The following is a 15,374-nucleotide window of genomic DNA, read 5'->3' on the forward strand; positions in this document are numbered from 1 at the left end:
AGATTTATTAAAAATAAAAAAAAAGTTATATGCTATGGTACTTGAAGATTTATTAAGATATTTATCTTATCCCGTAAGTAGGATTGCTTCTCGTAATCCACCTAGATATATCTCTTTAAAATATTGAATTTGATTGGAGATTAGAGTGGGGCTATAAATGTTATATACTGTACAATAGAATCTATTACGAGGGGCTGCTGAAAAAGTTCTCAGCTTAGCCAAGAAGAGAATGTTGTGGAGCCAAGAAACTTACAAGTTATTCCACACTTTTCTTGACACTTTTCATTTAATTTCATATCATTGAAAAGTGTGAAATAACTTGTAAGTTTCATTGCTCCACATCATTCTCTTCTTGGCTGAGCTGAGAACTTTAAAGTGGCCCCTTGTATTGTGATGTCATAATGCCTAAGATCCAATCTCATCGGTGATGTCACTTGGTTTCCCTATACTTGTGCCCATTTACTTGATGCATTTGCCTCATTGAAACGAAAAGTGTAAAAAAAAGTTCAGTCACTTGTAAGTTTCATTGCTCCACATCATTCTCTTCTTGATTGGGCTGAAAAGTGTAGAATAACGTGTAAGTTTCATGGCTCCACATTGTTCTCTTCTCGGTTGGGTTGAAAAGTGTGGAATAACGTATAAGTTTCAAGGCTCCACATTGTTCTCTTCTCGGTTGGGCTGAAAAGTGTAGAATAACGTGTAAGTTTCATGGCTCCACATCGTTCTCTTCTCGGTTGGGCTGAAAAGTGTAGAATAACGTGTAAGTTTCATGACTCCACATCGTTCTCTTCTCGGTTGGGCTGAAAAGTGTAGAATAATGTGTAAGTTTCATGGCTCCACATTGTTCTCTTCTCGGTTGGGCTGAAAAGTGTGGAATAAGGTGTAAGTTTCAAGGCTCCACATCATCTTGGTTGGGCTGAGATTCTCCGACTGATCATCAGGATAAGCCATGTTTATATGAATTCCTCTATAGGATAACCAGACAGTTGTAGCCTACCCACTTACTACAGATGTTCAGTTGCTTGTTGTAGTGCACTAAGCAAGGTTTAATAATGCACCAAAGTCCTGTAAAAATTAACCTCTCAGGTACCTCTCTTGGAAGCTTGTCAGAGATAATAAAAAGGTATTGCCTACAAGTTCTTGCTGACCCTTATTTCTACATATCAGGGACATAGAAGCAAACTTGATGAATGTTTTCTTATCTTTATTTGAGCACAAAAATTGAGAAGGAGAAGCGTGAACTTGCTAAACAATATGGCATGGTGAGGACTGAAGTGATGGGAGGGGAGATAGCAGAGGAAATGGAGAAGGAACGCAGGATGTTCCAACTACAGATGTGTGAGGTAAGAGATCGAGTATATTCTTTATCAAAATGTTTTTGAGAAGAGAGTAACCTAGTAAATGATATCAGATAAAACCAAATTGTTCTAATTAAGATGCATCCATTTCTTGGTAGATTCATGATATTGTACGTTCTTTACAATGCACTGTTTTTGTTTACTATAGTTGTTTGAGATGCAACAGCCTTATAGTGTCATAACTGAGCTAAGTATAGGCTGACTTTAAGAAGCAAATTCAAGGTAAAAAATAAAAAAAGCTGAAGTCCTTTGGACCATCAGTTTCCTTCTCTATTTTTATGACTTCCAGCTTAATAGGAAAAAATATTTGTTATGCTCAACACCATACACCTTTTATTTTCAATTTTCCAGGGCTTTCCCCCTGTTTGTATATCCTTCAACCATACTTTTCAGAAAAATATTCTATTGAGCACAGCATTTTGTCTTTCTCAACAGGTAATATGATTCATTTAGGAGATTTCTTCACCATTACTCAGTCCCAGAAGTAAGAGGTCTATCTAGTTAATAATTTTTTAAAAGAACATAAGTAATGCCTCTGCTGGGTCAGACCAGAGGTCCATCATGCCCAGCAGTCTGCTCACACGGCAGCCCATCAGGTCCAGGACCTGTATAGTAATCTTCTATCTATACCCTTCTATCCCCTTTTCCTTCAGGAAATCATCCAATCCCTTCTTGAACCCCAAAACCGTAGTCTATCCTATCATGCCCTCTGGAAGCGCATTCCAGGTGTCCACCACCCTCTGGATGAAGAAGAACTTCCTAGCATTGGTTTTGAATCTGTCCCCTTTTAATTTTTCCGAATGCCCTCTCGTTCTTGTAGTCTTCGAAAGTTTGACAAATCTGTCCCTCTCCACTTTCTCTATGCCCTTCATGATCTTGTAAGTCTCTATCATATCCCCTCTAAGTCTCTGCTTCTCCAGGGAAAAGAGCCCCAGTTTCTCCAATCTTTCAGCTTATGAAAGGTTTTCCATACCCTTTATCAACCGTGTCGCTCTCTTCTGAACCCTCAAGTATCGCCATATCCTTCCTTAGGTACGGCGACCAATATTGGACGCAGTACTCCAGATGCGGGCGCACCATCGCCCGATACAACGGCAGGATAACTTCTTTCATTCTGGTTGTAATACCCTTCTTGATTATACCTAGCATTCTATTCGCTTTCTTAGCGGCCGCTGCACACTGTGCCGACGGCTTCATTGTCTTGTCCACTATTACCCCCAAGTCCCTTTCTTGGGTACTCTCACTCAATGACAGCCCTCCCATTGTGTAGCTGTATCTCGGGTTTCTGTTTCCTACGTGCAAGACTTTACATTTCTCTACATTGAACTTCATCTGCCATCTTGTCGCCCACTCCCCTAGTTTGTTCAGATCCCTTTGTAAATCTTCACAGTCTTCTATAGTCCTAGCCCCATTAAATAGTTTGGTGTCGTCTGCTAATTTTATTACTTCGCACTTCGTCCTTGTTTCTAGATCATTTATAAATACATTGAATAGCAGCGGTCCAAGAACCAACCCCTGCGGAACACCACTCGTGACCCTCCTCCAGTCCGAGTAGTGGCCCTTCACTCCTACCCTCTGCTTCCTACCTGCAATGTTTTATTTTCAATTTTACAAAAACAAAAGAAAAAAAAATTAAAAACATCTCTATAAACTTCACCAATAACAAAATACAGCATTAATTAAAAAACACCATAATCCCCCCTACCCCCAACCCAAAATATAAAATTATAAAAAAAGGATCACCCATGGCATATCAACCACATAATCGTACAAGAAAAAATAGCAAACTGGTACAACTAAAAACTTAGAAAAATAATATACACATACAAATATTGGTTAAGAAATTGAAGATGCAGTATCTCTCCATTGCAAATAAACATCCCAAACTTTATGAAAAGCTTATAAATAATAATAATAACTTTATTTTTCTATACCGCCATAATCTTGTGACTTCTAGGCAGTTCACAATGAAGAATAGCTGTACAATCAGCGAATTATAGTAAATAGATAGATAAAAAGTCCCTGAGCAGTCAAGTGATTACAGGTGCAAGGTGGTTAGAAGAAAACTACAAAATAACAAAACCCTTTCAAAATATATAGCCAATATAAACCTAAGAGAGATACTACTAAGAAATTGGCTAAAGCGCCTTAAACCTGAAGTGGTAAGTCTAACAAAACAATTACTCAATGGGAGGAAACAGGATTTAAAGTAGTGGACATCATTATGAGCCCGTCGCAGATAACGTAAACCTCTGGCTCAGGCAAAGTTTCAAAGGTGACCAGCACCAGACATCAGTCTAAATGAGAGTTGCCTCATACATCATATAGTCCATAACAAAATTAATCACCTGTGAAAATAATGGGAGTATCATTATTTTCACAGGTGATGAATTTTGTTATGGAGTATATGATGTATGAGGCAACTCTCATTTAGACTGATGTCTGGTGCTGGTCACCCTTGAGACTTTGCCTGAGCCAGAGGTTTACGTTATCTGCGACAGGCTCATACTGATGTCCACTATTTTAAACCCTGTTTCCTCCCATTGAGTAATTGTTTTGTCAGACTTACCACTTCAGGTTTAAGGCGCTTTAGCTAATTTCTTAGTAGTATCTCTCTAGAAGAAAACTAAACATAAGTTGCAGTATAAGAATTATCTATTATACATATTACATTGGAAATGGTCGGACACCAGCGAGTAGCTGGAAGCAGTCAATTTCAACATTAAACAAACAAAATCCAAATTCCGGGTCAAAGTAGGTGCATAATTCTTCCAATGGGATGCGATGAGCAACTTGCCAGATGTAAAAAAATAACAAGCTAACTTGTGACGATCTTTAGACACATGTAGTGGCTTCACATGTAATAAACAATAAATAGGATCCTGCAGATAAAGATACCCAGTAATAAGATGGTAAGTATAAAGCAAGCGAGCCCAAAACCTATGAATAATGGGACATTTCCACCATATATGTAGAAAATTCCCCACCACAGCACAATCTCTCCAACACAGAGGACTCTAGCATCATTATAAATCGTATGTATTCGCTGGGGAGTATAATACCATCTATTCAATATTTTATGCCCATTTTCATTCAGGTTACTTGATAAAGAAATCTTCAACAAACTCCTAAAACTTCTACCCCATTGCTCAGATGACAAAGTAACTCCCAAATCTGTTTACCATTGGATTTTATAATGTTGCACAGGATCCGTCTGCATCAATAGTACCCGATACAAAGAAGATAATGATCCTCGACATGGAGGCTGCTGTAAATCTTGTTCTGAATAGTGGCTAATAATTTTTAATAGACCTCTCTTTCAGAAACTTGTCTAAACCTTTTTTTAACTGATACATTATTAGCCTTGACCATATCGTCTGGCAGTAGATTTCGTAGTTGAATTATGTAGAAGGGGGGAATTAGGCAAGAAGCTATGAGAGAGCCATTAAAATGTTCTATTGTAAAAAGATATGAGTTCCAGAGGTAACCGGTAAAGAACAAAATGACAGAACATGTACATAAGCATGAATTAATGAGGAAGCCAACATGGATTTAGTGAAGGGAAATCTTGCCTCATCAATCTTCTGCATTTCTTTGAACATGTGGATAAAAGTGAGCCGGTTGATATTGTGTTTTTGGATTTTCAAAAGGCATTTGACTACCTCATGAAAGATTTCTGAGGAAATTAGAAAGTCATGGGATAGGAGGTAAAGTCTTATTATGGATTAAGAACTGGTTGAAAGACAGAAAACAGAGAGTAGTTTTAACATATTTATCAATGATCTAGAGATGAGAATAACTAGTGAGATAATTAAATTTGCTGATGACACAAAATTGTTCAAAGTTGTAAATTGCAAAAGACCTTGTGAGACTGGGAGACTGGGCATCAAAATGGCAGATGACATTTAATGTGAGCAAGTACAAAGTGATGCATGTGGGGAAGAGGAACCCGAACCATAGCTGTGTGATGCAGGGTTCCATGTTAAAAATTACTGCCTAGGAAAAGGATCTAGGTGTCATAGTTGAGGATACATTGAAACCCTCAGCTCAAAGTGCGCTGGTGGCTATGAAAGCAAATAGAATGTTAGGAATTATCAGGAAAAGAATGGAAAACAAACATGAAAATATTATAATGCCTTTGTATCGCTCTATGGAAAAACCATACCTCGAATATTGCGTGCAATTCTGATTGCCTTATCTCAAAAAAGATGTAGCGCAATTAGAAAAGGTACAGAGAAGGGCAATGAAAATGATAAAAGGGATGGAATGACTTCCCTATGTGGAAAAGCTAAAGTGGCTAGGGCTCTTCAGCTTGGAGAAGAGATGGCTCAGGAGGAGTCATATGACAGAAGTCTATAAAATACTGAATCGATTGTTTACTCTTTCCAAAAGTACTAGGACTAGGGGACATGCGTTGAAGCTACTAAGTAGTAGATTTAAAACAAACCGGAGAAAATAATTTCTTCATACAATATGTACTTAAACTCTAGATTCGTTGCTGGAGAATGTGGTTAAATCAGTTAGCTTAGCAGGTTTTAAAAAAGGTTTGGATAAGAACATAAGAATAGCCTTACTGGGTCAGACCAATGGTCCATTATGCCCAGTAGCCCGTTCTCATAGTGACCAATCCAGGTCACTAGTACCTGACCAAAACCCAATATTCCTTGCTGCCGATACAGGGCAAGCAGTGGCTTCCCCCTTGTCTTTCTCAATAACAGACTATGGACTTTTCCTCCAGGAACTTGTCCAAACCTTTCTTAAAACCAGCTACGCTATCTGCTCTTACCACATCCTCTAACTCGTTCCAGAGCTATCCTCTGAGTGAAAAAAAATTTCCTCCTATTGGTTTTAAAAGTATTTCCCTGTAACTTCATCAAGTGTCCCCCTAGTCTTTGTAATTTTTGACGGAGTGAAAAATCGATCCACTTGTACCTGTTCTACTCCACTCAAGATTTTGTAGACTTCAATCATATCTCCCCTCAGCCGTCTCTTTTCCAAGCTGAAGAACCCTAACCATTTTAGTCTTTCCTCATACGAGAGGAGTTCCATCCCCTTTACCATCTTGTTGCTTTTCTTTGAACCTTTTCTAGCGCCGCTATATCTTTCTTGAGATAAGGAGATCAGAATTGAACGCAATACTCCAGATGAGGTCACACCATGGAGCGATACAGGGGCATTATAACATTCTTAGTCTTGTTTACTATCCTTTTTTAATAATTCCTAGCATCCTATTTGCTTTTTTGGCTGCCGCCACCGCACATTGGGCAGAAGATTTCATCATATTGTCTACGATGACACCCAGATCCTTTTCTTGAGCGCTAATCTCCAAGGTGGACCCTAGCATCTGGTATCTGTGATTCAGGTTATTCCTAAAAGAGAAGTTCAAAGGTCATTATTGAGATGGCTTGGGGAAATCCACCACTTATTCCTGACATAAGCAGCATAAAATCTGTTTTACTACTTGGGATCTAGGTTGGCCACTGTTGGAAACAGGATCTTGGGTTTGATGGACCTTTGGTCTGTTCCAGGATGGCAGTTGTTATGTAAAATAACTAGAAAGCTCTCATTGTAAGCCCTGATGTTAGAGGCAGACTTTAGGTATTATTGCTATCACTAAGACATGGACTTACCATATGTGCCTGATCAATACTGCTGACTTCAGCAAACACATTTTATGAGTGAGCATTAGCAGTAATGCTTTCAGGGTGAAAAATCCCTAAATGATGCAATTTGATGAAAACATATTTTCTTTTTAACCTCTTCATTGTAAGGGGCCTACAAATTGAAGAATAGGGAGGGGTTGGGAATGAAACACCTCTGATCACTTGTCTGTAGGAATAGCACTCTCTTACTTTGATGTCCACAGAATTAATCTAATTCACAATCTGTTCTTTCTAAGCTTTCAGAGATGCACAGAATTAATTTCAAAAACAAACCTCATATTTGCCTAAGTCTCAAGTTTCTCTGTCTTTTAAGACACAAAGGGAATCTTTTACTAATATTTGACAAATCTATATGTTGTCTGCCGCTGTAGACTATTTTATTCTGTTTTGAAGAGTAAGGCGGTATATTAAGTTTGAATTAAATGTAAAGAAATGTATTGCCTTTTTGCTGTCCTAAGTTATCTATATAATTCTGGGGATCACCCACATTCCGCCTTGGAACTATCTGAATAATGTTGGCACTGTCAGACTATCTGAAAATTGCTAGCTAGACCTGCCAATAGCACTTATTTGGAGAAGTGCAACTACCTGATTGTTTTATAGCAACCATACTAAAATAATTGGTTTTGTTTGAAATGAATGAAAAGCAAAGTAGTAAAATCTAGTCATTTTTCAACAGTTGACCAATCCATTTCCATATAGAATTGGGTACTAGGGATTGTTCATATTTGTGGTTATTCTTGTATCATAAAGAAGGGATGAGAATGTGATAATCTCTGCACATTTCCTGTCCTGAGTTGTTGTTTTCTTCCTTGTCATTTCTATCCAGTATCTCATCAAAGTGAATGAGATTAAAACTAAGAAGGGAGTGGACCTGCTTCAAAACCTCATCAAGCATTACCATTCTCAGTGCAAGTAAGCCCTTTACTGGAACCTAAAGACATCTTGATAGTCCCTTGTTGTGTACTGAGGGAGGGGAGGAAGGCAGTGGTTTGAGCCCAGAGTTCCTTGTAGAGAATGACACGGTAACAAAATTCATCACCGTCCCCGTCCCCGCGGATAACCGCGGGAAATAATCCCATGTCATTTTCTAGTGTCTATTTCAACCTCGGTCCTTCTACACCAGCATTCTTCAAAGCAAAGCTTGTGGGTCAGTGGTTGTGCCCAATTATACTGATTCTTCCCTCTCTCCTTAAAGAATGACATAAAGATGGTTTCCTGCGGTTATCCACGGGGACGGTGATTAATTTTGTCACCGTGTCATTCTCTAGTTCCTTGGTTAACAGAGAGCTTTTCTTCACCGTGACCAAACACTTTTCTCAAAACCAGCTATGTAATAGAGGCTTTTATAGGGCTCTTATTTGGGTATTCTTTCTTTGGGGAGGTTTACGGGACGGGCTTTTTGTCTTAATTATGGAGTTCTTTCTGTGATTGTTTATTTTAAAATAGTAAACTGCTGAAATTCACTGTAGAGTGAAATAGCAGTATATTAAATAAATAAACCTGTTGAGACTACGTAGTACATGATAACATTAGAACAGATGTTTTAAGATTTCATATCGCCAATGAAAAGCTGATGTATTGCATGTGAGTATAGCATAAAGACATTGATAAGTAATGTTATAAAATCTTTTCTGCATGTAAAGTATATTACTTGTAGAAAAGGGCTCATATATAATTGCACTTGTGAGTATGCAAGAATGAATACACCAACCGACTAATATCCCAAAGTTTGAGTGGACTTGGGGCAGAGTTGTGATGGCCATGCATTTTTTATAAAATACTTTTGAACACACACATTTATACATGCTTCAAAGCAGGTGTAAATCTGTTTTAGAACATTTGCATACTACTGGGCCCTGTTGTGTAGGTTTTCAAATGTAGTTGTAGGCCCATATGTTGTCTTTCTGAAATACATTTCAAATAGGCACTCTTTTGAATGTCTTACATTGACATCATCTTCTAAAATCAAACTCTGAGTGTCCTTGTTAAAAGTATTTTACTCAGATAAAACTGCCTGATCTTTTCCCTTCAGGCTGACTAATGATGTCTGGTGCTCCATCTGCAGCAATTTCCCAAAGAAAAATACATGCATGTTAGTTAGTAGGTAAAAACTACCTACGGATTTTAACTCAGATTTGCTATTTTGAAAACTGACTCTTCCTTTTGTTCTACCAGAAGATGAAGATTTAAGAGCTGCGAGTCCTGCTTTGTATAACATTGGTCTATTATTTCTCATGTTTTCAGTTTTTTTAAGGAATGTGTATGCACAACAGAAAAGCTTCGGCAGTACATAGAGAACCTTACTTCAGAACTCCAGACAGTGAGTAATTCTTATTCTGATGGTTAATGCAGTGGCAATGAAGATACTCATATACTGTGCTATTATTGTAATTGCAGCACCATCCCTTTTAAGTAGCATACTGGGCCATACTGTGTTCTATTTGAATATCTTTATTGCTGTAATTGGCCATTGCCTATGTTCAACTTATTCTCCAAGGACAGGTAGGCTGTATAGAGAGAGGCATAATCATCACAAGGAGTGCTGATGCCCCTGTACAAGTCTTTAGTGATAGAGAATGACACGGCACAAAAACACCATGGCAACCCGCGATTTAACCACAGCAACGGAAACACATCCCTGCTTCACCGTGGGAACGGTAAGAGAATCTTCTCACTGCCCGCAGGAGCGGTAAACATCTTTGTCCCCGCAGTAGGAAACTTCCCCCTGCCCTTTACATGGCTCTCTTCTGAGTCCTGGCCATAAGTTGCTTCCCTCCCCACCTCCCCTCCTGGCCAGCAGTCCCCTTTCCTCCCTCCCTCACTCGCGATTGCGGGTCCTGCAAAGCCAACTAACCCTGCCACCTTTAAAAGCGGTAAAAAAAAACCCAAACAAATCCTGAGACTCCCCTACTGGGTCGACCCCCTTTGCGCCTCCCGCCCCAGGCCTACCGGCATTTAAGAAGCTTCAGCGACCAAAGAGGCAATGCCACAGGCCTGCTCTGTGGTCTTCTTCTGGCCAAGTCCCTCCTTCCGATGTTCAAGTTTCAAGTTTATTAAAATTTTGATAGAACGCAAATTAAGACTTCTAAGCGTTTTACAGTTTGTATTAAAAAGGGGAGACAATAAACCAATAAATACCCTCTAAACAATACTTGACCAATGTAAAACAGTAGGAAAGTTGGGAGAACTACAAAATTAAAAGTGAAGAATACATAAAAGGTAAACCACAATAGGATTATTGAACAACTCTGGCTGTAACCAAGTCTGTTTAACAGTCATATGCATCAAGTTTATTCAAGTTTCAAGTTTATTATAGAATTTGATTAATCACCTATTCCAAATTCTAGGCGATGTACAGATCGATAAAAATTACAGAGTTAGGGGAAACATTTTAGATTTCCTTTAAATTTGTCTAAATTTTTTTCCACCCTGATATAAAGTGGTAAAGAATTCCATATCGTAGGGGCCGTAGTTGCGAATGAGGTGGCCCGATGTGTGCTAATGATTTTCAAGGATGGTGTATGAAGAAGATTCTGAGAGGAGGATCTTAGGACTCTTGTATGTAACTTCCGGCAAAACTGGAAGTTACATCGGAAGAAGGGACGTGGCTTGAAGAAGACAGCTAGACATGGGGAGGAGGGGAAGAAGAATGCAGAAGGAAGATGCTGGAATTAGAGGGGCATAGGGATATAGAGGAGTGATGCTCAACACAGGGGGAGGGGATCATAGAATGCCGAGATAATGAAGCAGGGAGATGGGTACAGGGGAGATAATAGAAAGGGACATATAGGATTCAGAGAGAAGAGAGATTCTGAACATGGGGAACAATACATACGCAGACATAGAAGATGGATGGTGAGCATGGAGAAAGAAGAAATGTCAAATGGTCAGGAGACCCTGGCAAGTGAGTTAAGAGAAGAAAAAAAAAAACAGATGCCAATGCCTGAGACCAACATGATATGAAGAATAAAATGACAAAACAACAAAAGGTAGAAAAAAATAATTTTATTTTCTGTTTTGTGATTAGAACATATCAGATTTGAAATACCATATATACTCGAATATAAGTTGATCCGAGTATTGACATACCTTCCCCCTCCCAAAAGGAGGAAAAAAGGTTATCTTGAATATAAGACAGGGTGGGGGGGGTTTAATAGTCATGTGTTCTTCCAGGATCTATGCCCTGCCCCCCTCACTTCCTCCCCTGCTAGGCTCTGCACCCTGCTCTGCCAGGCTTTCCACCCTGTCTCCCCTCCCTCCCTGGCTCTGTCCCCCCTCTGTCCTAATGTCCTGCAGGCCAACACCGGGCCTGCTGTATGACCTGGTGGACCTCCCTCCTGCCTCCCCCCATATACCTGTTTGAATCCTTGGTGATCCAGCAGTATACCAGGCAGGAGCGAGTTTTCCACAATCCTGCCCTGCGCTGAGCGCCTTCTTGAATGGACACACTTACACTTACACATTCTCTCTCTCTCACACTCTCTCTCGTGTCTCTCTCTCTCTCTTACATACTTTAAACCTAATCTAATAATGGTAATATTCAGTTGCAATCTAGTTAAGTTAAGCTATTTATGTAGGACTGCATAATTAGCTGGTCTAACTTAAATGGAGAACTTGTTAATCTGTTTAGGATGTAATTTTCAGTGGTCCTACTTAAACGAATAGTTATCCTGTTTAGGTAGATTCTGCCCCACTGACTATCAACCTCATGTCTTAATTGCCTGTTTTTACAGGATCATTCTATGAGGTTTGGTTTTGGCAAGAATTACGAATGTTAATTATCAATCTCAAGAATGATATAGGGGTCTGAAAGTTAATTGGGAAGAATGCACAAAAGAGCGGTGGTATTCAACCCAGTCCACAGGGACCACCTGGCCAGTCAGGTTTTCAGGATATCCACAATGAATATGAAAACCTGATTGGCCAGGACTAGGTTGAATACCACTGTTCTAGAGCACTGTACCCTCTTGCATTAGTTCTGCTTGGAGGAGAATGGCTAATGCAGGAAACAGAAGGTTGCTCTTTACTGCATGAGATCTGAGACACTGGCAGTGCCTTTCTATCCCCTGCTAGCAAGTCTGAAATTGAGTGAGCCTGAGACAAAAATGATAAGATCAGCACGTACCCCTCCTTTCCACTGATATGAAAAGCTGGGGTGTGCAGGGTTTAGGAGGGGCCACTCTGTACTCATATCATAGCCAATCATCCTGACCTGCTGGATTACATGAATACAGCCATATTCTAACATTGGCTGTAAAGCTCCTCCAAGGAATGAGTGGGATGAGGAGGGGAAGAAATGACACTCCCAACAGAGCTTTAATGACCTGCATTCTTATGGCTAAATATTTCAGATCAAAGGCAGGCAGGAGGAAGAGAAGAAGCAGCTGTGTACCCTTCGAGATCTACTGAAACCATCCTTGCAATTGGAACCCAAAGAGGTAGGAATCTGTCTCTTACCTTTTCTCAGCTAAGAAAGGTGGAAGGCTGAATGGAGATGACTAGCCAGCTGATTAGATATAGAGTGGGATGTTTTTTTTATGGAGAAAGCATGAGAAGAGCATAGTTACTGGCGGAGAGGGGTCCTTTGTGCAAGTGGGAGAAGGATGAAGTTCGTACAAAAACTTTCCACTGTTGAAAGAGAGCTTAGGAGTGGTCAGTTGGGATATATCCTTGTAATGTGAAGAGTCATGTCAGACTGGAAGGGGCTAGCAGAATTGTCAGAAACCTCTCAAACACTTGCAAGTGTACATATTTTATGTGACCTGGAAATTAGTATATGTTTGCATTTCTAACAAAATATAAGCATAATAAAAACTTAGTAATTTTGTTTCTGTTAAAATGTTGTTGTTTCCCAGCACATATTCACTATAGCAATAGATTCCTGTACTGAATTTTGGTATAATGCCGGGTGGGGAAATATAAACCATCCGATATTCAGCCTGTAGCAGTCAACATTTTTTCAAAAACTGACAGCTGTGCGGACTGAATATTGGGGTTGATTTTGGAGGGATTAACTGCTAGAGATGTGGGTCCCAGTTCATAGACAGCCCTTGTGATTCCCTTCCCACCCCTGATGCTCTCCTTGCCTTCTTCCTCCCCCAATTGGCGATGGTCAGAACCCCTCCGTCTGGTGTAGAAAGGCCTCTGATACTCATGTTGGTCCACTGGGGGCAGGACTGAAGTCCTAATTGTGTTGTACTTTGAGAGGTGGCTGCAGTCATTTCATGAAGGGAGGAGGAGTGATTGAACTTTGCTTCTGCCCCTATCACCCCTACTGGACCATCATGGATTTTAGGTAGGCTTTGGTGGTGGGGAGATCTATTCCCAGGAGTCTGGGAATTGAGGGGATGTTCTTGGCAGAGGAGAGAGGTTATGACTGGGTTTTTTTTTTTGGGGGGGGAGGGGATTGTGAGTTCTAAAAAAAAGATATGTCCCAACTTGGCCAGGTTAGCTATGTGGGTCCTGGCACCTGCATAACTGCTGACACTTCTCTAGTATTGCCCCTGATGGGTGGTCAGAACCATATTCAGTGTCACTGCCCAGTTTAATGCTGCTGAATAATCTTAGTCTTTATTACATTTGATGTACTGCTGAAATAGCCCGATATATAACAATCATCTGCAAAACATATTTAAAACACAGTCACAGGATGTTTAAATTGCACTCAGTTTAGCTGCAATAGGGACAGAGTAGAAGGAGCACATACAATTTATGATCTTTACCTGCCAGCATTTTCTAATTTTGTATAGGACAGCCTCATTGGTAAATTGTTTGTATTTTTATCTTCATATATTTAGAATATTTTTGAGAACAAACTACTAATATCGGTGGTTGGGTAGCTCAGAACAATGTAAGGAGGCAGGAACCCATCTGTCTGCTTCAATTGCTTTGAATGTCAGGGCTTGACTGTGCATTTTCCCTCTATTTGAATATTGTTACCTCTGTTTTGGCATGTAGATGTAAAGGTAAAATTTTACTTATTCACTCTTATGTACAGAATAAAATATACAACTTATATTATCCTAGGACAAGCAGGCGTCATCCACGGAGCCCCGGTACGGACAGTATTAAAAGTGTTCACTCCCTCCATCCCATTGTAGTCCCACATGTGAGAATATGCTGCCTGCTTGTCCTGGGATAAAGCACAATTACTTAAACTAAGCTAAACTAAACCTTAGGTTTGTATACTGCATCATCTCCACATTTGTAGAGCTCGGCACGGTTTACAGGAGATGGGATAGAAAGGAACTACAATAAAGGGTTAGAGGTCCAAGTATGAAGAGGTGTTATCCAGGGACAGCAGGCAGATATTCTCACAACCCATCCACCTCCCCTGGTTGGCTTCTTAGCTTGCTTATGGAACTGAAGTACCGCAAGCCTACGTCAGACGCATGCGCCGTGCGGGCAGTCACAAAGTTTCTTAAAACTTAAAGTGACTATACACTTGGTATAAAGTTATTTTAAAGGTTTAATCAATAGATAAGAATGCAATATTTATATGATATTTTTGATTAAAATATTTGTGGGAAGGGTGGGTGGAAAGGGAATAAATTTATGTATTTAAGATGACAATTGAACGAATTCCAAGTGATGTGTAAAAGTTTTAAATGATGTAATATTGTGTACTTGATGTAAGATGAAAAAATGAATAAAGAATTTGGGAAAAAAAAATACTGTCCGTACCAGGGCTCCGTGGATGACGTCACCCACGTGTGAGAATATCTGCTGCTGTCCCTGGATAACACCTGTTAAGGTACAACAGTTAATGACCAAAGTGTGTGTATATATACATAAATAATTTTATGTTGTAACTTGAGTCTAATATTTTTCTTGCTTGCTTTTTCCTTGGCTTCCAAAAGTCCAGAAGAGTAAGTGTGTGTGTGTGTGTGTGTGTGTGTGTGTGTGTGCTTTCCTTTTTAGCAAAGTAAATGTGTATTTCTTGTATAATTACTGTAGTAGATAACCTTGGGTCATTTTGAGGTGTTTCTGCTGCTGGGTCTATGGGAATGCAATGTAATCAGCAGTGTGTCTGAGAACTCTGTGATGTGCTGACCAACAGGCCTGCTGTGGCTTTCAGGTCAAACTTGAAACTACCAGTGGTGAGAGAGGCTAATGCAGATGTAACCTTGAAGTGGATGGGTACAGGTTTTCTCCTGTGAGTGCTGGTGCAAAACAGGAAGTTGCATCAGAAGACAGGACCCAGCAGAGGGAAAGCCTCAGAGAACATAAGAATTGCCGCTGCTGGGTCAGACCAGTGGTCCATCGTGCCCAGCAGTCTGCTCCCACTGCAGCCCTTAGGTCAAAGACCAGTGCCCTAACTGAGACTAGCCTTACCTACGTACGTTCTGGT

At 39.9% G+C, this 15,374-nt stretch overlaps 1 protein-coding gene across 2 annotated transcripts in view; it reads left to right on the plus strand.

Moving 5' to 3' along the window:
• The window catches only part of LOC117345437 (arf-GAP with SH3 domain, ANK repeat and PH domain-containing protein 1-like), a 158,943-nt gene that overhangs the window by 48,724 nt on the left and 94,845 nt on the right, over positions 1-15,374 (plus strand). For both annotated transcript variants that reach the window (XM_033914052.1, XM_033914053.1), the window contains exons 6-9: positions 1,214-1,343; positions 7,851-7,936; positions 9,269-9,344; positions 12,376-12,462. In XM_033914052.1, coding sequence (XP_033769943.1) covers positions 1,214-1,343; positions 7,851-7,936; positions 9,269-9,344; positions 12,376-12,462 — 379 coding nt within the window. The remainder of the gene's footprint in view (positions 1-1,213; positions 1,344-7,850; positions 7,937-9,268; positions 9,345-12,375; positions 12,463-15,374) is intronic.

Source organism: Geotrypetes seraphini, chromosome 11 (assembly GCF_902459505.1).
Source record: "Geotrypetes seraphini chromosome 11, aGeoSer1.1, whole genome shotgun sequence".
Classification (NCBI taxonomy): Eukaryota; Metazoa; Chordata; class Amphibia; order Gymnophiona; family Dermophiidae; genus Geotrypetes; species Geotrypetes seraphini.